General features: G+C 34.8%; 2 protein-coding genes across 5 annotated transcripts in view; both read right to left on the bottom strand.

Moving 5' to 3' along the window:
- The window catches only part of LOC127621460 (ELMO domain-containing protein 3-like), a 32,010-nt gene extending 16,525 nt beyond the window's left edge, over nucleotides 1-15,485 (bottom strand). Inside the window, exons 1-7 of one of the 3 annotated variants that reach the window (XM_052095055.1) lie at nucleotides 15,448-15,485; nucleotides 15,043-15,108; nucleotides 13,472-14,284; nucleotides 7,903-7,974; nucleotides 7,715-7,795; nucleotides 7,534-7,603; nucleotides 7,164-7,226 (exon numbers count right to left, since the gene is read on the bottom strand). In XM_052095055.1, the coding sequence (XP_051951015.1) occupies nucleotides 7,164-7,226; nucleotides 7,534-7,603; nucleotides 7,715-7,795; nucleotides 7,903-7,974; nucleotides 13,472-13,507 (322 nt within the window). In that variant the 5' untranslated portion in view covers nucleotides 13,508-14,284; nucleotides 15,043-15,108; nucleotides 15,448-15,485. Of the gene's footprint in view, nucleotides 1-7,163; nucleotides 7,227-7,533; nucleotides 7,604-7,714; nucleotides 7,796-7,902; nucleotides 7,975-13,471; nucleotides 14,285-15,042; nucleotides 15,219-15,447 lie in introns of those variants that run through there. The other 2 variants (XM_052095058.1, XM_052095057.1) reach the window with 2 other exon arrangements.
- Nucleotides 15,486-17,536: 2,051 nt separating this feature from the next.
- LOC127621099 (steroidogenic acute regulatory protein, mitochondrial) lies at nucleotides 17,537-21,889 on the bottom strand. 2 transcript variants are annotated; one of them, XM_052094554.1, is made up of 7 exons: nucleotides 21,826-21,889; nucleotides 21,571-21,678; nucleotides 20,819-20,946; nucleotides 19,865-20,023; nucleotides 19,430-19,614; nucleotides 19,190-19,283; nucleotides 17,537-18,206 (listed from the first exon to the last, which is right to left on the bottom strand). In XM_052094554.1, exons 1-7 carry the CDS (start codon nucleotides 21,887-21,889, stop codon nucleotides 18,087-18,089), a joined length of 858 nt encoding a protein of 285 aa, XP_051950514.1. In that variant the 3' UTR covers nucleotides 17,537-18,086. The 2 variants fall into 2 exon arrangements, with proteins under 2 accessions (XP_051950514.1, XP_051950513.1); XM_052094553.1 differs by lacking the exon at nucleotides 21,826-21,889 and having other exon boundaries at nucleotides 21,571-21,743.
- Between the last annotated feature and the right edge of the window lie 1,616 nt (nucleotides 21,890-23,505).

Below are 23,505 nucleotides of genomic sequence, written 5' to 3' on the forward strand. Positions count from 1 at the left end.
TAATAATCCTTATAAGAACAATAAGGCCTCCGAACTTTCAGTACTTATGCCCTAATAATAATAATAATAATCCTTATAAGAACAATAAGATATCTGCAATTTCAGTGCTTGGGCTCTAATAATTATAATAATCCTTATAAGAACAATAAGGCCTCCGAACTTTCAGTACTTATGCCCTAATAATAATAATAATAATCCTTAAAGAACAATAAGATATCTGCAATTTCAGTGCTTGGGCTCTAATAATTATAATAATCCTTATAAGAACAATAAGGCCTCCGAACTTTCAGTACTTATGCCCTAATAATAATAATAATAATAATCCTTATAAGAACAATAAGATATCTGCAATTTCAGTGCTTGGGCTCTAATAATTATAATAATCCTTATAAGAACAATAAGGCCTCCGAACTTTCAGTACTTATGCCCTAATAATAATAATAATAATAATCCTTATAAGAACAATAAGATATCTGCAATTTCAGTGCTTGGGCTCTAATAATTATAATAATCCTTATAAGAACAATAAGGCCTCCGAACTTTCAGTACTTATGCCCTAATAATAATAATAATAATAATAATCCTTATAAGAACAATAAGATATCTGCAATTTCAGTGCTTATGCCCTAATAATTACAATAATCCTTAAAGAACAATAAGATATCTGCAATTTCAGTGCTTGGGCTCTAATAATTATAATAATCCTTATAAGAACAATAAGGCCTCCGAACTTTCAGTACTTATGCCCTAATAATAATAATAATAATAATCCTTAAAGAACAATAAGATATCTGCAATTTCAGTGCTTGGGCTCTAATAATTATAATAATCCTTATAAGAACAATAAGGCCTCCGAACTTTCAGTACTTATGCCCTAATAATAATAATAATAATAATAATCCTTATAAGAACAATAAGATATCTGCAATTTCAGTGCTTGGGCTCTAATAATTATAATAATCCTTATAAGAACAATAAGGCCTCTGAACTTTCAGTACTTATGCCCTAATAATAATAATAATAATAATAATAATAATAATCCTTAAAGAACAATAAGATATCTGCAATTTCAGTGCTTGGGCTCTAATAATTATAATAATCCTTATAAGAACAATAAGGCCTCCGAACTTTCAGTACTTATGCCCTAATAATAATAATAATAATAATAATCCTAATCCTTAAAGAACAATAAGATATCTGCAATTTCAGTGCTTGGGCTCTAATAATTATAATAATCCTTATAAGAACAATAAGGCCTCCGAACTTTCAGTGCTTATGCCCTAATAATAATTATAATAATCCTTATAAGAACAATAAGGCCTCCGAACTTTCAGTGCTTATGCCCTAATAATAATTATAATAATCCTTATAAGAACAATAAGGCCTCCGAACTTTCAGTGCTTATGCCCTAATAATAATAATAATAATCCTTATAAGAACAATAAGATATCTGCAATTTCAGTGCTTGGGCTCTAATAATTATAATAATCCTTAAAGAACAATAAGATATCTGCGATTTCAGTGCTTGGGCTCTAATAATTATAATAATCCTTATAAGAACAATAAGGCCTCCGAACTTTCAGTACTTATGCCCTAATAATAATAATAATAATAATAATCCTTATAAGAACAATAAGATATCTGCAATTTCAGTGCTTGGGCTCTAATAATTATAATAATCTTTATAAGAACAATAAGGCCTCCGAACATTCAGTACTTATGCCCTAATAATAATAATAATAATCCTTAAAGAACAATAAGATATCTGCAATTTCAGTGCTTGGGCTCTAATAATTATAATAATCCTTATAAGAACAATAAGGCCTCCGAACTTTCAGTGCTTATGCCCTAATAATAATAATAATAATCCTTAAAGAACAATAAGATATCTGCAATTTCAGTGCTTGGGCTCTAATAATTATAATAATCCTTATAAGAACAATAAGTCCTCCGAACTTTCAGTGCTTATGCCCTAATAATAATAATAATAATCCTTAAAGAACAATAAGATATCTGCAATTTCAGTGCTTGGGCTCTAATAATTATAATAATCCTTATAAGAACAATAAGTCCTCCGAACTTTCAGTGCTTATGCCCTAATAATAATAATAATAATCCTTAAAGAACAATAAGATATCTGCAATTTCAGTGCTTGGGCTCTAATAATTATAATAATCCTTATAAGAACAATAAGGCCTCCGAACTTTCAGTGCTTATGCCCTAATAATAATAATAATAATCCTTATAAGAACAATAAGATATCTGCAATTTCAGTGCTTGGGCTCTAATAATTATAATAATCCTTAAAGAACAATAAGGCCTCCAAACTTTCAGTACTTATGCCCTAATAATAATAATCCTTAAAGAACAATAAGATATCTGCAATTTCAGTGCTTGGGCTCTAATAATTATAATAATCCTTATAAGAACAATAAGTCCTCCGAACTTTCAGTACTTATGCCCTAATAATAATAATAATCCTTAAAGAACAATAAGATATCTGCAATTTCAGTGCTTGGGCTCTAATAATTATAATAATCCTTATAAGAACAATAAGGCCTCCGAACTTTCAGTACTTATGCCCTAATAATAATAATAATAATAATAATCCTTATAAGAACAATAAGATATCTGCAATTTCAGTGCTTATGCCCTAATAATTATAATAATCCTTATAAGAACAATAAGGCCTCCGAACTTTCAGTACTTATGCCCTAATAATAATAATAATAATAATCCTTAAAGAACAATAAGATATCTGCAATTTCAGTGCTTGGGCTCTAATAATTATAATAATCCTTATAAGAACAATAAGTCCTACGAACTTTCAGTACTTGTGCCCTAATAATAATAATAATAATAATAATCCTTATAAGAACAATAAGATATCTGCAATTTCAGTGCTTGGGCTCTAATAATTATAATAATCCTTAAAGAACAATAAGGCCTCCAAACTTTCAGTACTTATGCCCTAATAATAATAATAATAATAATCCTTAAAGAACAATAAGATATCTGCAATTTCAGTGCTTGGGCTCTAATAATTATAATAATCCTTATAAGAACAATAAGGCCTCCAAACTTTCAGTACTTATGCCCTAATAATAATAATAATAATAATCCTTAAAGAACAATAAGATATCTGCAATTTCAGTGCTTGGGCTCTAATAATTATAATAATCCTTATAAGAACAATAAGGCCTCCGAACTTTCAGTACTTATGCCCTAATAATAATAATAATCCTTATAAGAACAATAAGATATCTGCAATTTCAGTGCTTATGCCCTAATAATTATAATAATCCTTATAAGAACAATAAGGCCTCCGAACTTTCAGTACTTATGCCCTAATAATAATAATAATAATAATCCTTAAAGAACAATAAGATATCTGCAATTTCAGTGCTTGGGCTCTAATAATTATAATAATCCTTATAAGAACAATAAGTCCTACGAACTTTCAGTACTTGTGCCCTAATAATAATAATAATAATAATAATCCTTATAAGAACAATAAGATATCTGCAATTTCAGTGCTTATGCCCTAATAATAATAATAATCCTTAAAGAACAATAAGATATCTGCAATTTCAGTGCTTGGGCTCTAATAATTATAATAATCCTTAAAGAACAATAAGATATCTGCAATTTCAGTGCTTGGGCTCTAATAATTATAATAATCCTTATAAGAACAATAAGGCCTCCAAACTTTCAGTACTTATGCCCTAATAATAATAATAATAATAATCCTTAAAGAACAATAAGGCCTCCGAACTTTCAGTGCTTATGCCCTAATAATAATTATAATAATCCTTATAAGAACAATAAGGCCTCCGAACTTTCAGTGCTTATGCCCTAATAATAATTATAATAATCCTTATAAGAACAATAAGGCCTCCGAACTTTCAGTGCTTATGCCCTAATAATAATAATAATAATCCTTATAAGAACAATAAGATATCTGCGATTTCAGTGCTTGGGCTCTAATAATTATAATAATCCTTATAAGAACAATAAGGCCTCCGAACTTTCAGTACTTATGCCCTAATAATAATAATAATAATAATCCTTATAAGAACAATAAGATATCTGCAATTTCAGTGCTTGGGCTCTAATAATTATAATAATCCTTATAAGAACAATAAGGCCTCCGAACTTTCAGTGCTTATGCCCTAATAATAATAATAATAATCCTTAAAGAACAATAAGATATCTGCAATTTCAGTGCTTGGGCTCTAATAATTATAATAATCCTTATAAGAACAATAAGGCCTCCGAACTTTCAGTACTTATGCCCTAATAATAATAATAATAATAATAATCCTTATAAGAACAATAAGATATCTGCAATTTCAGTGCTTGGGCTCTAATAATTATAATAATCCTTATAAGAACAATAAGGCCTCCGAACATTCAGTACTTATGCCCTAATAATAATAATAATAATAATCCTTAAAGAACAATAAGATATCTGCAATTTCAGTGCTTGGGCTCTAATAATTATAATAATCCTTATAAGAACAATAAGGCCTCCGAACTTTCAGTACTTATGCCCTAATAATAATAATAATCCTTAAAGAACAATAAGATATCTGCAATTTCAGTGCTTGGGCTCTAATAATTCTAATAATCCTTATAAGAACAATAAGTCCTCCGAACTTTCAGTACTTGTGCCCTAATAATAATAATAATAATAATAATCCTTATAAGAACAATAAGATATCTGCAATTTCAGTGCTTGGGCTCTACTAATTATAATAATCCTTATAAGAACAATAAGGCCTCCGAACTTTCAGTGCTTATGCCCTAATAATAATAATAATAATAATAATCCTTAAAGAACAATAAGTTATCTGCAATTTCAGTGCTTGGGCTCTAATAATTATAATAATCCTTAAAGAACAATAAGATATCTGCAATTTCAGTGCTTGGGCTCTACTAATTATAATAATCCTTATAAGAACAATAAGGCCTCCAAACTTTCAGTACTTATGCCCTAATAATAATAATAATAATAATCCTTAAAGAACAATAAGATATCTGCAATTTCAGTGCTTGGGCTCTAATAATTATAATAATCCTTATAAGAACAATAAGTCCTCCGAACTTTCAGTACTTATGCCCTAATAATAATAATAATCCTTAAAGAACAATAAGATATCTGCAATTTCAGTGCTTGGGCTCTAATAATTATAATAATCCTTATAAGAACAATAAGATATCTGCAATTTCAGTGCTTGGGCTCTAATAATTATAATAATCCTTAAAGAACAATAAGGCCTCCAAACTTTCAGTACTTATGCCCTAATAATAATAATAATAATAATAATCCTTAAAGAACAATAAGATATCTGCAATTTCAGTGCTTGGGCTCTAATAATTATAATAATCCTTATAAGAACAATAAGATATCTGCAATTTCAGTGCTTGGGCTCTAATAATTATAATAATCCTTATAAGAACAATAAGGCCTCCAAACTTTCAGTACTTATGCCCTAATAATAATAATAATAATAATCCTTAAAGAACAATAAGATATCTGCAATTTCAGTGCTTGGGCTCTAATAATTATAATAATCCTTATAAGAACAATAAGGCCTCCGAACTTTCAGTACTTATGCCCTAATAATAATAATAATAATCCTTATAAGAACAATAAGATATCTGCAATTTCAGTGCTTGGGCTCTAATAATTATAATAATCCTTATAAGAACAATAAGGCCTCCGAACTTTCAGTGCTTATGCCCTAATAATAATAATAATAATAATCCTTAAAGAACAATAAGATATCTGCAATTTCAGTGCTTGGGCTCTAATAATTATAATAATCCTTATAAGAACAATAAGGCCTCCGAACTTTCAGTACTTATGCCCTAATAATAATAATAATAATCCTTATAAGAACAATAAGATATCTGCGATTTCAGTGCTTGGGCTCTAATAATTATAATAATCCTTATAAGAACAATAAGGCCTCCGAACCTTCAGTACTTATGCCCTAATAATAATAATAATAATAATCCTTATAAGAACAATAAGATATCTGCAATTTCAGTGCTTGGGCTCTAATAATTATAATAATCCTTATAAGAACAATAAGGCCTCCGAACTTTCAGTACTTATGCCCTAATAATAATAATAATAATCCTTATAAGAACAATAAGGCCTCCGAACCTTCAGTACTTATGCCCTAATAATAATAATAATAATCCTTATAAGAACAATAAGGCCTCCGAACCTTCAGTACTTATGCCCTAATAATAATAATAATAATCCTTATAAGAACAATAAGGCCTCCGAACCTTCAGTACTTATGCCCTAATAATAATAATAATAATCCTTATAAGAACAATAAGATATCTGCAATTTCAGTGCTTGGGCTCTAATAATTATAATAATCCTTATAAGAACAATAAGGCCTCCGAACTTTCAGTACTTATGCCCTAATAATAATAATAATAATCCTTATAAGAACAATAAGATATCTGCAATTTCAGTGCTTGGGCTCTAATAATTATAACAATCCTTATAAGAACAATAAGGCCTCCGAACTTTCAGTACTTATGCCCTAATAATAATAATACTTAGAAGACCAATAGGGCCTCCGCACTTTCAGTGCTAGGGAATAATAATAATAATACAAATTTTGGTGGGCAATGTTTAAAACTAAAGGATATTGATTGAACTATAAGATTAATAATTAAGTGTCTTTGAAGTCCAACTCATATTGACTGTGGAAGTGCACTTAGATGAAGTGTCCTTTGTTATTTGGCTGATAAAGATATTAGTTGGCATAAATTTACTGTCTATGTATTCCATTTTAAGAGAAGTGATGAAGGCAGTGGTCAGAAAAATGTACGTAAATGAAACTCTCTTCATATAAATAGTCTTATACTGTATAGTCAAAATAACACATAAAATTTATATGTGGACTATGGTTTATATGTAGTAATTATGCTGTAAAATGATGTCCATTGTTGACCAAACATCTCATCAAGAGGTGCAGATGCTGCAGATTTTAGCTGACAGTGTACCTATTTTAGCAAGGGAGGTGATGCCATCTCTCCAGCGTATGGCATATGCTAAGTCATGGTGATGTAATGAGCTCAGTATACAGGTTGACAGGATGTTGTTTCCATGGTGACAAGGTAATTGGTCTCACCTGGTTGGATGCTCTCCAGGGCATCCCACTCCTCTTGTGCTCGCTCCAACTCCGAGCTCACCTCTAGACACAAATTACACACATATAGAGTAAAAGTTCTGATCTACTGACATCAGTGAGTGTGTAACAATGAGTGGCTTAAGGGTTAGTTCACCCAGAAGTCAAAGTTCTGCCATCATTTACACCTTCTGTTAAACACAAAAGGAGATGTTAGGCTGAATGACAGGGACTGAAAGCCTCAGTAGCCATTCAATTTCATTGTATAGAATACAACTTTTTGTGATCCATCTATATGGGTTTGGATCAATATGAAGTCGAGTAAATGATGCCAGAATTTTTACTTTTGGGTGCGCTATCTCTAAGTCTTTACCTTCTGTTTTAGTCTGATTGCCTCCGGCTGCCAGTGACTGTAAGAGGCCATTCTGTTTCAGGGCTGAGATCTACACAATCAAAATATCACACCATTACCTGCTCTGTTTAAGCAACTGATTGCACTCACATAACAACAGAAAACAAAATTTGCATCATGTGACTGTCTGTTTAAGACTCACCTGGACAGTTTTGAGATAAGGGTTGCCATTGATATTGCCATTCTCTTTGATACCATTACCTGGAGTGCGTCCATTCAGTATCTATTAAAAATGAAAGAAAGAACAGAAAGCAACTTTTGCACTTAATCTGATGCATGTAAATACTGATAGAACATGTTATGTGCAGCATTTTAGCAGTTGGTTCTCACAGTTGTGCATTTGGAGTGTCCATTGGTTAGATCTTCTGTCTGTTTGTATTCTTGTGGAAAACCATTCAAGCCCTAAAATGGGAGATATAAAAATATTTTAAATAATCATAATCTACATTGGTAAAATATGAATTACTCTGAAGAGCAGCCACATTTTTTTATTTATTTAATTTAGTTTCATTTTTCATTGAGAGTCAGAATATGTCTGAAATGAAGCCACATTCATAGTTGGCATATTCTGTCCTAAATTAACTAGAAAATATGAACTGAATTTGCTTTTGCACTTTCTATTACTGAACACGTTTTTTGTGCATTTGTCTTTGAACTTTCATGTACAAGAATGTAACATATCTGCCAAATTTCAAATGGAAAAGCAAAGCCCACTCAACATTTCATTATAAATGTCCTTATTCTGTAGGCATGACAAGTCCATTCCATTAATTTACATCTCCTCTTTTTTATTTTAAAGTTTACCATTTTTAGTCAGTATAGTACAGAATAGTATAGTGCAGTGTAGTGTAACATAGCATAATATAGAGTAGTATAGTAGAACTGCACGATTTAGACAGTCATATTGTGATTATTTTGAAAAATATTGTGATTGTGATTAGAACTAAAACAAGATAAACAAAACAAAAAACTAGTAAATAAATGATTCCTTTTGACCAAAACTTGGTAATTTTTTTGCCCAAGTTCTACTTCCAATAAAAAGGCTACTCTTTCTACCTATCAACTGTGAACCTGTTTTTGTTCACGTTTTGATAGCGTCTCAGCTCACTTATCATCGCTATTTTTGAAGCCCAGTTAACTTGAATATTACATTATTGTAATTTTATATTATTATTATTAATATTATACAATAGTAATATATTTCTGCAATAAAACCTTAACATTTTTAAATCAAAATTAAAGTTTTGTTGCTTTTAGTCCATATCTATTTGCTTTAAGGTCATCTATATTCTGGTGTACTTCTAAATGTTTACAAAAAGTCTGCACCATTCAGAAATTCCATTCATTCATCCATTTGTGTAAAGATGCTCTGGTTGGTAGAACGACATTGAACGAAGTTTTGCAACAGTTGCCATGGCATCAAGATCTTTGGACAGTTTTTAAATGTTTATGTTGACATTTTGCTTATCATATTAAGTGCATCCCAAACCGAACACTTCTGCACTATTATACGTCAGTAGTGTAGTGTAAGGAGTCCGAGTAGCATGTTAACACTGAAAATGCAACAAAAAGAAGGGTATTAAGAGTACCCTGTTGATGTACCTCTTCCACCAAAATAACAAATTTGTAATGTGGTAACTAGCGAAACATCTGTGAAGACAGAACCTAACAAATGTGAGTTGAATGCTTTACCACTCATAAAAGTGTTGAACTAATGCGCTAAATCTAGCGACAACACATCACGTGCATCTGAAATGACATTACCATCAGCTGAAAAATGCCGAATGCTTCTGTGTTGTAAAAATAAATGTTTAGTGTTCCATTTGGGATTATAGGCCTACTACACTTAAAAATTCAAACACTACATGGCTGAGTGCATATTGTATGTGCACAATTCATAATTTGGGACATGGCTGTTGAGCTAGACAAGGATACCGTGCTTACTGGTATAGCATATTTTCATATCTTTGAGCAAATCAAAGCATATGTAGTTCCGGGCCCCCAAAATGGTTGGGAACCACTGATATAGAGGTTAAGAAACCTTGTCCAATAACTAGAATGCACCCTCGCTCTTCAACTGTTCAGTGCGTTTGGCTATATTCTGGTGCTGATCCTGTCTTCGTGTGACACTTTGAAGCGAGCACAATCCATGCTGTAGTGTCATTCTAAACAGAATTTCCAATAAGAATAACTTAAAAAGTGAGTTCTGGCTGATAATCACCTTTCAGCCATCTAAAGCTCTCACAGTAGAGGGTAAATCAAAGGGAATAGGGCATAGAAATGATCACTTCTGAATGGGATGTGGCAACACAGGAGCTGGATGTGCGGAAAGTTGCTGGAGTTTCTTTATATTTTTTGTGCAGCTGGGGTTTTCTTGGTATGTACAGCTTGAATAAGTGTTCTTTATTCTTGAATTCTGTGATTCAAAACACAGATATATTATCTATTAATTGCTTGTTTCTCATTTATCTGCACTGGACTTGCACAAAGGCTCCAGCCTAGTTGTAAGCAAAGACCACGATGTGCTGTGTGCGTTTGTGGGCTGGTTATGGATTAATGTTGTCAGTTAGTTCACTGTTCGCTTCTCAAGTCTTTGGAAAAGCTGGCAGGTATTGAGATTGCTTCTAAAGGTTTTTCGGTAGGTGGCTCTGACATAAGCAGCATGGTGGAAAGGGGTATGTGTGTGTGTGTGTGTAAACTAAAGCCTGTAGGCTATTCTTTAAAAATGGGAGGAGTCTTTCGACATGTCCTGCCCCCCCTTCCTGTTTCAGTAGGGAATAGCCAAAACACCAAATCTCATCAAGGTACTTCACAGGGACTTTAACTTGCATGTGGCATTGTCTAACTTTTTGTTTTGGCAACATCTGCATGAAAAGATTGTGTGTTGCCGATTTCACATACAGCTGTATAATGTGCTCCTCATTTTAACATCTCCTCCTCGGTCCACAAATACCCAGTGCCATGGGGTGTAATATTTGTATATTAACTTTTAGTGGCCAAACATACAAAGTGAATCTGGAATGCTTTAAAAACAATGCACTCATAAGCAAAGGGAACTGATCTCAGAGCCCATCTGTCACACTGAACATGAAATGGAGTTGAGGAGAGCAGAACTGTTCTGAAAACACTGTAATAATTCACTAACACTATACAGACAGGACAGAGCAGCGCAAGCAAACTATAATTTTTTTTTATTCAAAAGCAGCCCTTTGAGGTTAAATAATCGCACAAGGTCATATTGCAATTTTGATTTTATTTTGATTAACTGTGGAGCCCTATGTGTAATATACTCTGTTCCAAAACCTAGTTTATATGCATCATAGGCAGACTCCCGACAGAAGACTGTTCCAAAAGGTTGGTCTCTTAATTATGCTGCCTCCTAAGATACAGTTGAAGTCGAATTTAAATACACCTTAGCCAAATACATTTAAACTTTTTTCACAATTCCTGACATTTAATCCAAGAAAACATGTCTTAGGTCAGTTAGGATCACTAATTTATTTTAAGAATATGAAATGTCACAATAATAGTAGAGATAAAGATTTATTTCAGCTTATATTTCTTTCATCACAAATGAGGTGGGCCAGAAGTTTACATACAATTTGTTTAGTATTTGGTAGCATTGTTTAAATTGTTTAACTTGGGTTAAAACCTTTTGGGTAGCCTTCCACAAGGTTCTCACAATAAGTTGCTGGAATTTTGGCCCATTCCTCCAGACAGAACTGGTGTAATTGAGTCAGGATTGTAGACCTCCTTGATTGCACACGCTTTTTCAGTTCTGCCCACAATGTTTCTATCAGATTGAGGTCAGGGCTTTGTGATGGCCACTCCAATACCTTGACTTTGTTGTCCTTAAGCCATTTTGCCACAACTTTGGGGGTATGCTTGGGGTCAATGTCCATTTGGAAGACCCATTTGCGTACCAAGCTTAAACTTCCAGGCTGATGTCTTGAAATGTTGCTTCAATATTTCCACATAATTTTCCTTCCTCATAATGCCATGTATTTTGTAAAGTTCACCAGTCCCTCCTGCTGCAAAGCACCCCCACAACATGATGCTGCCACCCCCATGCTTCACGCTGGAATTGTGTTCTTCAGCTTGCAAGCCTCACCCTTTTTCCTCCAAACATAAATATGATCATAATGGCCAAACAGTTACATTTTTGTTTCATTACACCAGAGGAGTAAGATCTTTGCCCCAGTGGCTTCTTCCTCGCTTAGCAGCCTTTTAGGTCGATATCGGACTAATTTTACTGCGGATATAGATACTAATCTACCTGTTTCCTCCAGCATCTTCACAAGGTCCTTTGCTGTTGTTCTGGGATTGATTTGCACTTTTCGCACCAAACTACATTCATCTCTAGGAGACAGAATGCGTCTCCTTCCCGAGTGGTATGATGGCTGCATGGTCCCATGGTGTTTATACGTGCATACTACTGTTTGTACAGATGAACGTGGTACCTTCAGGCATTTGGAAATTGCTCCCAAGGATGAACCAGACTTGTGGGGGTCCACAATTTTTTTCTGAGGTCTTGGCTGATTTCTTTTGATTTTCCCATGATGTCAAGTGAAGAGGCAGTAAGTTTGAAGGTAGGCCTTAAAATACATCTACAGGTACACCTCCTATCAGAACCTAATTGGCTAATTGCCTAAAGGCTTAACATAATTTTCTGGAAGTTTCCAAGCTGCTTAAACGCAACTTTTAACTTTAACTTAGTGTATTCAAACTTCTGACCAACTGAAATTGTGATATAGTCAATTATAAATGAAACAATCTGTCTGTAAACAATTGATGGAACAATTACTCAAGTCATGCATGAAGTAGATGTCCAAAACAACTTGTCAAAACTATATTTTGATAATATTAAATCTGTGGAGTGATTAAAAAAATTGCTTTAATGACTTCAACCTAAGTGCATGTAAACTTCTGACATCAACCGTATCTAATTTTAGCCAAATTCTAAGGTATCATTGTATGTTTTCTTCCCTGGTTATGCGATCCCAGAGAGCACCATGATGAGCTCGATGGAAAAATGTATTCAAGATGGCAGACAAAGCAGGAGAATCTTTTATATATATATATATATATATATATATATATATATATATATATATATATATATATACACACACACACATCCTTCTAATACATTCAATAGTAAAAAGTATTCATAAAAATTACACTCACTGACCACTTAATTAAGAAACACCAGTACACCTACTTATTCATGGGATTATCTAATCAGCCAATTGTGTGGCAGCAGTGCAATGCATAAAATAATGCAGATACGGGTCAGGAGCATCAGTTAATATTAACATCAACCATCTGCATGGAGAAAAATTTGATCTCAGTGATTTCAACCGTGGCCTGATTGTTGGTGCCATACTATTTTGAATATTTGTGTAACTGCTGATCTCCTGGGATTTTCACACACAACAGTCAGAGAATTTACAAAAGAACATCCAATGAGCAGCCGTTCTGCAGACAGAAACACCTTGTTGAAGAGAGAGGTCATCTGAGAATGGCAGATGGGGTACAACAGCAGAAGACCACGTCGAGCAGTGAGTATAGTTTTTATGATAGAAAAACGTACTATTTTACACAAAATGTGTGTGTGCTATTGCGCAGTTCCTTTCGCTCTCTTATGAGGCTGCTTTTCTGTTAGCATGCTGCTATAAATGATAGCTGTCTATGTAGGGAGGAGACAACGAGGCAGATCACTAAGTTTTGGAACAAACCCATAGTATAGTGTAGAATAGTGAAATGTAGTGAAGTATAGTATAGTGCCCTACAATGCCACAATGCCGTAACAATGGTTTCAAAGTTTCAAAGGAGTTGAGTAGAGCAGAGTAAAGAAGTACAGGTCTGGCTGTCCTCTAGGTACTGACGTCATACATACCTCTGAATGTCCTGTGACTGCAACGAACCCTTCCATGACATGAGTCCACTGTTTCACAGTCCCCCTACTTTCCACTCATCCTGTGGACTAGGCAAATTGTAAACACTGCCCTTTGGACACACATGGTTCTGAAGATTATTCCTGAACCAACCACAAGCACTTTTAAAGCTTTCAGAAACACCTGCTCCCTTTCCAACAGGTGTGGCTTGAGATTGACACAACGGCAGATCTTTCAGTGGTTGATCATTGTTAAATTGTGATTCTATGAATAGTTGGAAGATACAGAGTTGGGCCAAGAAGCACAAACATAATTTTGTAAAATAGTAACAGGCCTGGGGTTGTTTGTAGTGGGAGATCTTAATGCACTGAGTTGTGTATCTTGATGGCCTTAGTGTAGACGGATTTCACAAGACCAACGAGTGCTAATTGTATCGAGCCTGGACAACTGGTTTTACCACATCAATGGGTGAGTGTTAGAATGTCTTTAGCTGTGCAAGGTTCACCGATATGAGATTGGAGCATGGAGAGGTGTTTTTCCAAGGTGCATTGTAAGAAGAATAGAAATCAGGATTGGACTGGCAAAAGCTATGATATGAAGCTGTATTTGACCTTGTTTCTGGGTTGAAGACAAAATCCCTGATGAATAAGTTGCAGAAAGAAATTCTGGTTGGTTGGTTTTTTGGTGGGTTGGTTGGTGGATAAAGTATTAATGCAACTAACAGAGTTTGTTGATGAGTTGGTGGGTCAGCAGGTTTCTCCTCACAAACCTTGCTGTGGCCTACGGCTGAGAGGTACAGCAACACCCAAAAAAGTCTGTGATGAGGACACAATCAGTAAGTGAAACAAAATGCAATAAGAATAACTCAAAATTGTGATTAATACTTAAAAAGACATATGCATTGCAAACATCAAGATCTGCTCAAACAGGCATGCACTCTCCAGCTTTAACGTTCCTATTTGACCACAGATATAGCAGTGCAATGCAAAAGAGAGCTGCACAGAAAAGCGGCATTCAAAAGGGATGACGTCATCTGATCAAGACCGCATCTTTCTGATACCGAAATAGATGGAGGGAAATATTACGAAGAGCAATTAGCAAGTTTCACGTTTCGAACGCTAAATTTAGTTTTGGAGTCTATTTATGGTGCAAACAGTGTTTATACATCGTATAACTGGACATATTTCATTGATAAGCAGAGAATGGGGTGAAGGTGACGTCATCTCTATCCTGACTCACAAAACCTGAACTAACCAAACATTACAATAAAGAACAACGTCAGAAAACTCAAAAGGCATAAATCGATTAGAAATGTTATATTCAACAAAAGCTGCATCGGATATTATGTAGGCGCTACACATGATGCACACCACGAATGTATGACAGCATCCAGTGAACTGTCAAAGCACCAGAAAATCTCTATAGATCATACAATAACCGTTACATGCAGACATAACGTTATATGAGACGCCATAATTTCACGCCAACAATTAGCTACTAATACTGCTATAATATTCAATATTCAAAGTGAATGGATTTCTAGAATGGCTAATAATGATAAAGATCAACTTACATAATGTGAGTTATTTTCGCCACAAATAGCGGTACATTCAGCCCTCCTCCTTATCCCTGCGTCTCACTGCAAGTTAAACGAACAACACGAAACGTACACATTTATGTCAGCATTCAAACCCACAGTTACTGTAATTATTTCTGTTTAAGAGCAGATATTTGTTGTTAAGGGTCACAATTCAGTCCGTGACTGAAGCCACTGTCTCGCGAGCAGCTCGCGCTAAACTGCCTCAAATCTTTTTGTACTCTCGCTACTAGCTCAGCTTACTTGGCAATAATTAGTCCTTCTATCAGAAAATATCGACTGATACGTGCAAACAATATGTCATTGTCACTTCTAGCTGATAGTTGCGCATGTATATGGTTGCTATAATGGTTGGTATGAAATATTAGTTTTAATTTTTACCTCAGTTTCTCTCCCTCCAATCTCGGCGTCCCTTCCCCCTTTCCACAGTCACTGAAACAGAGCCTTATGGGAATTGTGGTTCTTCAGCTGTAAATAGACTTCCGATACTTAAGGAGAGCAGCAGTGTGGCTCACTAAAAGTTAATATTTGGGTACTATGAATGAAACATGCTAGTGATCATCTGAAACTACTTAACTTCGTGTATAATTATTACACATGCATTTTTAGGATATCATATTAAAGGAATATTTTAGTTCAATACAAGTTAAGCTAAATCAACAGTATTTGTGGCATAGGCTAATATTGATTAGCATAAAATAATAATTTTGACTTGCCCTTTCTTTGGTTTATTTTGTCATACAAGCTAGAACCGCCACAAGACATGAACAATATGTGTGTACCCCACTGATCTATATATATATATGTATATATAGATCAGTGGTGTAAACATGATTTTAGCATGATAATATCGCTAACTAACATTTTCTGTGTAAAGTTATATCTAATTTTACAACTTTGTTGCCATGATGATGTCAACAAACCCTAAAGGACTGTAAATATGACTATTTAAACAACTATATAACTAATACACAAGTTTTAACAAAATAATTAAAGTGCTTTTATTAAATTATAAGCTTCACATTTCTGCACTCAAACCTTCCAAATATTGGCCTCATTCACTTCCATTGTAAGTGCCTCACTGTAACCCAGAATTTAGCTGTTTTTAAAGAAAAGGAGGGGCAAGTGCTGTCGTTTGAGATTAATTTAGCCCAGAATATTCCTTAAAGGAAATCCATGGAACATAATTGTCCTTTCTCAATATAATTTTACACACCACATGAACTACAAAAGCTAAAAGATAATAAAATAATAAAATATTATAATAATAATATTTATCATAATAATAGTTTTATAATAATTATATTTTTATTATTTTAATGATTATAATTTTATAATAGTAATAAATAATATAATAATAATAATACATTTATAATATAATAATAAAACAATCTGTATTATTATTGAATAATTTAAGAAGAAAAAGGTCTGTCACAGACCACTCACATTTTTTAAGCATGTACTAAATACAGACGGTTTGATGTTGCATTTAAAAATACAGTACATGCTATTTGTCAACTACCCATTTATGCAGTGTTGCAGCCATTTTGAGGAATTTCTTTTAAAGAGAAACATACTTGAAAGTACTATGCACAATATCGTCAATACTGTGCATTTTGCCACTTTTCTGTTTCCATTGCTCAACCTTTTCATGTTTTAAGTTCTGAGAACTGTTTGCATAAACATATTTTAATGATTAGAGAGCTGTACACCCTTTCAAATGAATAGCAAAGTGAAAAGAGAACGACAGTCAGGAGCAAAGGAAAAGTTGAGCTTGTTTTTACAATGATTGTCTAAGAAATAGGCTTTACATGCTTCAATTTTGCCATCCCAATGCCTACCATTAAACAAATTTCAGAGATCTCCCCTAACTATTAATGAAGAGGGGTCATTTACAAATCAACTGCTTTGAAACCTATTCAATATATTCAGATATGGCCCACTGCGTTGGAAAATATGAAAGACATTAGAGAGAGGAGGACTGGCCGTCTTTGGCCAGAACACCACTGTTACCTCATTTCCTGGTTTCTGCATTGCTGGCTCGTACAGGCCTTCAAGGAGCCGAGAAGTTCCTTAAACACTGCAAATGGCCAAACACCTGCTTTCTTTGGCAAACATCTAGCTAATCCTCTCCAGACGACAAGACATTTTATGAACATCAATACCTCACTGTAATAAGAATCACATTCCCTTCCTGGGGCAGTTTGCTTGAACATTTGTGAGACTTTAATAGGCATAACTGATTTAAAATGTTGTTTATGTAACTGGCTGACTGGCCTGCCAAAGTATGTTTATGAAGCTATTTCCTGTATTTCCTTATTCATCCTGCAAATCGAGGCATCATAATTTGTACTCCTCAAGGCAAGGGTGTTATGTGCTTGTAAGTAAGCGACAATAACGAACAAAAAAAACCTCATTCTCTTTTTCATTTCAATGGATTTAATGAATGATCATTTAGCAGACATCCTTTTACAGGGTGATGCAGTAATATTAACTCAAAATAAATACTTCTCTTTTTTACAAACAATCATAAAACAGGAACCCAAGAATAATAGTGAGTTGAAGGGTGTTTTGCAGTGAAAATGCAGAAGCACATGAAAGAAAGGAAGTGTGAGCCACATAATGGAGCTCATAGTGGAACTAGACTGAATTTTTGCTGATCTGAATTTACATTCAGGTTGAAATCAAAACTGTTAGCTATATTAAAACTCAACTGCAATGACTCCGTAACCTCCAGCATCAATATTCTGAGTTATTATATTCTTCGCATTCAAAAGCCATCAAAACAACTCAGTAATTCTATTTCATGGTTTCATACCACTTTGGTCAACCAGACACCTTTGTATCTCATGAAAATGGCTTTTGTGGGATACTGCAGTCAGGCTGTACATGAAGTGTGTTTAATATTTTACACATGTAGGCTGTTCCTAAGAATATATGTGCGCTGGTAGTTTCGTATGAGTAGTATTTGACCCTGAAAGAAGTCTGCCATTGGTGGCATCAGTGCTTTTAGGTGAATGTTAGCAGGCGATGGCTGCTTCCATACTGCCATTGTATGTCATTCTGTGCCTGAGGTGGTTTGCAAAATCCACTTGGGTCTGCGAGAGAACCCGGTTGATGACAGTCTTTGGGATCCAACCCTGAAAAAAAGGAAAGCAGGGATATTATAAATTACACTGAATAATCTAGGAAATATGCTGTAAAAAACATGAAATTGAGAGTGACTTTATTGATGTAGCTCTAGATACATCATTGGTTATCAGTCACTAAAGAGCTGCCTTTAAGTCTTCATGAGAAGTTCCAACTGAACGAGTTCGGAAATCGTAATTATGACTCAAGTGATTTTGGTTACAAACTAAATTGTTTAGTTAATATTCACAATTGAAGCTTCCACCGTGATTCTTTAAAGGGATAGTTTACCCAACATATTTAATTCTCTAATCATTTACTCACCCTCATGCCATCCCAGATGTGCATGACTGTCTTTCCTCTGCAGAACAAAACTAAGATTTGAAGAATATTTCAGCTCTGTAGCTCCAAAGATTACAAGTTAATGGTGACCAAAACTTTGAAGCACCAAAAAGCACATAAAGGCAGCATAAAAGCAATCCATAAGACTCCAGTGGTTTAATTCTTCTGAAATGAACCAAACTGTTTTGTATGAGAACAGAAAAAATATAACACATTTTTCACTCTAGATACTGACATCAATAGTCTCTAGGCACGATCATGATTTCAAGCTCGATTAAACTTCCTAGAGTTAGACGCATGCACAGAACGCTAGATGGCGCTAGGAAGTGTAATAGATCTTGAAATGGTGATCGCCAAGCAGACTGTTGATGTCAAGATTTATAAGAAAAAGGAGTTGTATTTTGGTCTGTTCTCCAAAACCACTGGAGTCGGATTACCAGTGGTTAAATCCATATCTTCAGAAGTGATATGACAGGTATGGGAGAGAAACAGATCAATATTTAAGTATTTTTTACTATAAATTTTCGATATTCACAAAGAATGTAAATCACCAAAAGCGAAAGAAGAAAAGTGAAAGTGAAGATTTATAGTAAAAAATATTGATTTATTTCTTACAACTGCTTTGACTGAGAGGACAAGTAAATTGACTTGCCTTAAGGTCTAAACTGAGCAACCAGGTAAACTTGGTCTTATTGGGATCATCTGCACTTGGTCGCATCACAATACAGGTGGGTCCATTTTCAGCCCTATGAATACAAGTACACATGTAATTAGATTTGTTGTCAGTTTGTAATAGAGGTTTCAGAATAATTCATGACAAAGTGATGTCAAAGTTTTAATTTCTGTCTTGGAAAGTGGCAAACATGTACCTACATTAAGTATTTCAGTTTACCTTACAAATCCTTTCTGCGCAGGCATTCCAGGGTGTTGAGTGGACATCCCAGCCAGGAAGCATGTAGATCCCCTGCGCTTGGCACAACGGACGCTTACAAAGTCTCTTGGGCCCACCACATTCCCCGGTGTTTCTGCTGAAACCTCATGTGTGATCATAGTATCCTGACCAATTTTCTGAAGAATCTGAAGGATAGAGAGATCAAAGCTGTATTGAATAACAAATATCTCATAAAAAAAATCACAATCATAGTCAGAGGATTGTGGGTAGGATACAATGATTTATGCTCGTCCTTCCTTAAAGTGACTGAAAATGCACATTTTGGTAAGGTCTGCAGTAAAGGAATTCAAAAACAGTCAGTAGATTACATTGCAGACACATTGTTTAGACTTTTATTAGAATTGATTGCATTATAAGGTCATGTTTTAAACCCACCTTGACTTGTTTGACATTGGGGTTCCACTCCCCCATTTGTTCCATGTTATCCACCAGCTCCTCATACAGATCATCTGTTTGCTGTTCCAGTACGACCTCCAGCTTAAAAACCTTCCCAATGTCCGGTAGTACTTTACTCAGAACCTTATCCCCATTGGCCTAGAAAGGGAAACCCACATACACACTGTTCATTCACTGATATATATATATATATATATATATATATACATTCATACAGATTATATACAGGTGAACACTGCTTCTTGAGTAAAAAATGACTTAAAATTTTACCATTATGTACCTTTAGCCCCTATGAATCAAGTATCAAGAGAAAAGACACAATAAAATGGCTTGACAAGTGCAAAAAAAATTCTACGTTGACATATTTCCTATTGAGATGAGGCATATCAGGATATATAGAATTTTAAAGAGAAAATATCGACAGTTTAAAAATATCCAGTAGTCTTTAGTTTAAGTCACAGCCCTGAAACCTGATTTGCAACTTGCTATTACTAATTGGTTGCATGTGGCATTGGGGGGACTTTGATTAGACAAAAGGAGTGAGTGCGAGATGAGTCATCAGTATTTTTGGTACGTTTTCACAGAAGAGAAAGATATTAATTCAGTTAATTTTACAAGGGTTTATCTGCTAAAACGTAGTTTTATCAACTTTTAGGAGTGCATTGGCATATACATGCCCTTAAAGCTTCTATTTTTAATGGTTTGGTGACACTAGTTTCAAATTTAAACAAAACATTTCCAAAAGTCTAATTAATATACAGTAGTATAGGTATATGGTCAATGACAATGTAAATACAATATACACAACTTGCACATACATCCTCCTCAGAATATAATATTTCTACCCCATTACCTCTAGGGGGCTCCATAGAGTTTAAGGGGTTTAAGCATAAGACATATATTTAAAAGTTGCAGTTCATTGCTAAAACTTACATTCTCAATCTCAGTTTGCCATCCGTCCTGGTCACTGAGAATACTGATGGACTTCTGCAAAGCTTCCTGTCCCTGCTGCACATAACACTGCTCAGCTTCATTGTATGTTTCCTCTGCCATCCGGCTGCCTGTGCAAACAAACACACAAACATGTGATTAAAGTAAACAAACAGTAAAAACATAATGCATTTTCAAATTTGGTGAAGAAAATGTGAGTGGTGCTTGCCTGTACAAAACTCGCCACCATGATGCTTGTATGTTCTATGTGTTTGCTAGAACATTCTGGGTGGTTGCTAGGGTGTTGCTAATGTATTCCGGGTGATTTTTAAGTGGTTTCTTACTTGCCTGAGTCAAAAGAGACCCTCGTTCAATGTGAGTGTATGGGATTTTTCTCTGTTGTTGTTTTTTGCCCATTTTATCATCCAGCAGAAGAAAAATCATAAGTCTGATCATTTAGAGAAGCAGCAGCACACCTCTTCTCAACAAGCTACATGTTTTGAGGTACCACTCATGTCAGTAGGGAGAGATAATTTACTTGCTGAAGTTTAATAGTTTAATCTCTAACTCAAACTATGAGCAATGGTAAAGCTAATTACAATTACCCTGACAAACTTTATGGAACAATATCTAGGCATATAATCTTTTGATGAGTGTAGTTAGGGCTGCTATTCTGCATTTACATGTTCAGTTGAAGTTTATAGTGTCCCTATAGCTGTGATATGGTTGAGAGAATGGTGTGGGAGTTTGCTTACTAAGCAGGGAGCTCCTTCTTCGGATGTGGTGAATCCAAGCACTGGGTCCAGGTCCAGAAATCTTGTTCAGCTCATGGTGGATTGCGATCATGGCGTTCTTCCTCAAACCTGATTGTAATAAAAGAGAAACATATATGAACGTAAGTGCATAGTGGCATATTTTCAAACCTACTGCTATTGGTTATGTATTTATTATACTGTAATTACATTTTACTAACAAATACATTTACTGAATACTGAAATACTGCTCCTGACCTGTCATGTTTCTCATGTGCCTGTAAGAAATGCCAGCACACAGTTTGAATGTTGCAGGTAACATTATGGAAGTTTTCTGAACAAACGAATGAATGAGTGAGTGAGTGAATGAATGAATGACTACACTTGAAAATGAGAACTGGAATCTGAAGAGCAGCTGGCTTTTTTTGGCCCCTATAAAGCCACAGTCTGACAAGGCCGCAGGCTCGTCACTTCGCAGATAAAACTGCACCATCACTCAATGCACGGGGGTGACCCTGTTTGTCAAGGATGTGCAACGAAAACAACGGCCTATCTGTTAGTAAACACTTTGTTACAGATAACAGGCAGTACCTGAAGACTACCCACATAGAACACGGTCGGTACACTTCAGTTTCTCTGATTTCTTATTTTTTTCCATTCACAACCAACTGATAAGGACAACTAAACTTGTCTTCAGATATATTTTAGGATATAAATGCCAGAAACACTCAATATCCCATGCTGTCTTGGTTGTAGCACAGCTTTAGGTCAGTCAAGTTTGCAATGTAACAAAACAATGTCATCACAGCTCCAAGGGGAAAAATAAAATAAAATAATAATTTTGTGATATCCCAAAAGCTTTCTACAATGCTTCTGGTAAATTTGTATTTATTTAAGAAATATGGTCTACGCAGGTGGCTACACCCTGTGTGTACCCTCAACAGTGGTCCAAAAAGTATTAAGCCACACTTTACATTTATGAAATTTCATTATGTAACAAAATATCAAACCAAGTGGCTTTTATTTTAACTGTTTAATGCGGGTCTTTAGTGAACCATGACCTTATTCCAGCCCATGTACAGCCGTGGCCAAAAGTATCGGCAGTGACATAAATGTTGTGTTTTGCAATGTTTTCTGCTTCAGTTGTTGTGGTCTCGATTCACATTGTTTCTAGATTATTGTGTAGAGTGATCAGATGCATATTAAATAATTACAAAAAGCTTCATTAGCCAAAAACCCACATTTCACAGTTTTTTTTTGGCCCTGGCACAAAATGACCAGCCAACATAATTTCACTAATCATATCAGCAGCACTTGAGAAAGTGTGAACGAGTACTAGTCAGGTGAAATCACTCTATCGGTCTGATTGGATTATAAGAGCAGACTGATTGCTATAAAAGGAGGGAAGAAGTGCTTCCAATCATTGTGTTCTTGATAGCAATGTTTACCTCTAAAGAAAGACGTTCAGCCATCATCGCTTTGCATCAAAATGGCCTCACATGCAAGGAAATTGCTGCAAAGAATATTGCACCTGAAAGAAACATTTACCGGATCATCAAGAACTTTAAGGAGAGATGTTCAACTGCAGTAAAGAAGGCTTCAGGACATCCCAGAGTGTACAGCAAGTGCCAGGACCATCTCCTCCTGAGGAGTCAGCTACAAAATCATGTCACCACCAGTGCAGAGCTTGCTCAATATTGGCGGCAGGTTAGTGTGAGTGCATCAGCACTCACAGTGAGGCGAAGACTTTTTGACAATGACCTTGTGTCAAGAAGGGCAGCAAAGAAGCCACTTCTCTCCAAGAAAAACATCAAGGACAGACTGAAATTCTGCAGGAAGTACAAGGATTGGACAGCAGAAGACTGGTGCAAAGATATTTTCTCTGATGAAGCCCCTTCCGACTGTTTGGGACATCTGGAAAATCGATAGTCCGTAGAA

The sequence above is a fragment of the Xyrauchen texanus genome, chromosome 27, assembly GCF_025860055.1.
Source record: "Xyrauchen texanus isolate HMW12.3.18 chromosome 27, RBS_HiC_50CHRs, whole genome shotgun sequence".
NCBI lineage: Eukaryota > Metazoa > Chordata > Actinopteri > Cypriniformes > Catostomidae > Xyrauchen > Xyrauchen texanus.

Excerpts from the sequence above, each read along its gene's own strand:
- LOC127621099 (XM_052094554.1), bottom strand. The coding sequence starts at position 21,889 with ATGTTACCTGCAACATTCAAACTGTGTGCTGGCATTTCTTACAGGCAC. Across the intron at positions 21,679-21,825 it reads GCACATGAGAAACATGACAG|GTTTGAGGAAGAACGCCATG; the intron begins GTCAGGAGCAGT and ends TATTACAATCAG. Across the intron at positions 19,615-19,864 it reads CCAATGTCAAACAAGTCAAG|ATTCTTCAGAAAATTGGTCA; the intron begins GTGGGTTTAAAA and ends TCTATCCTTCAG.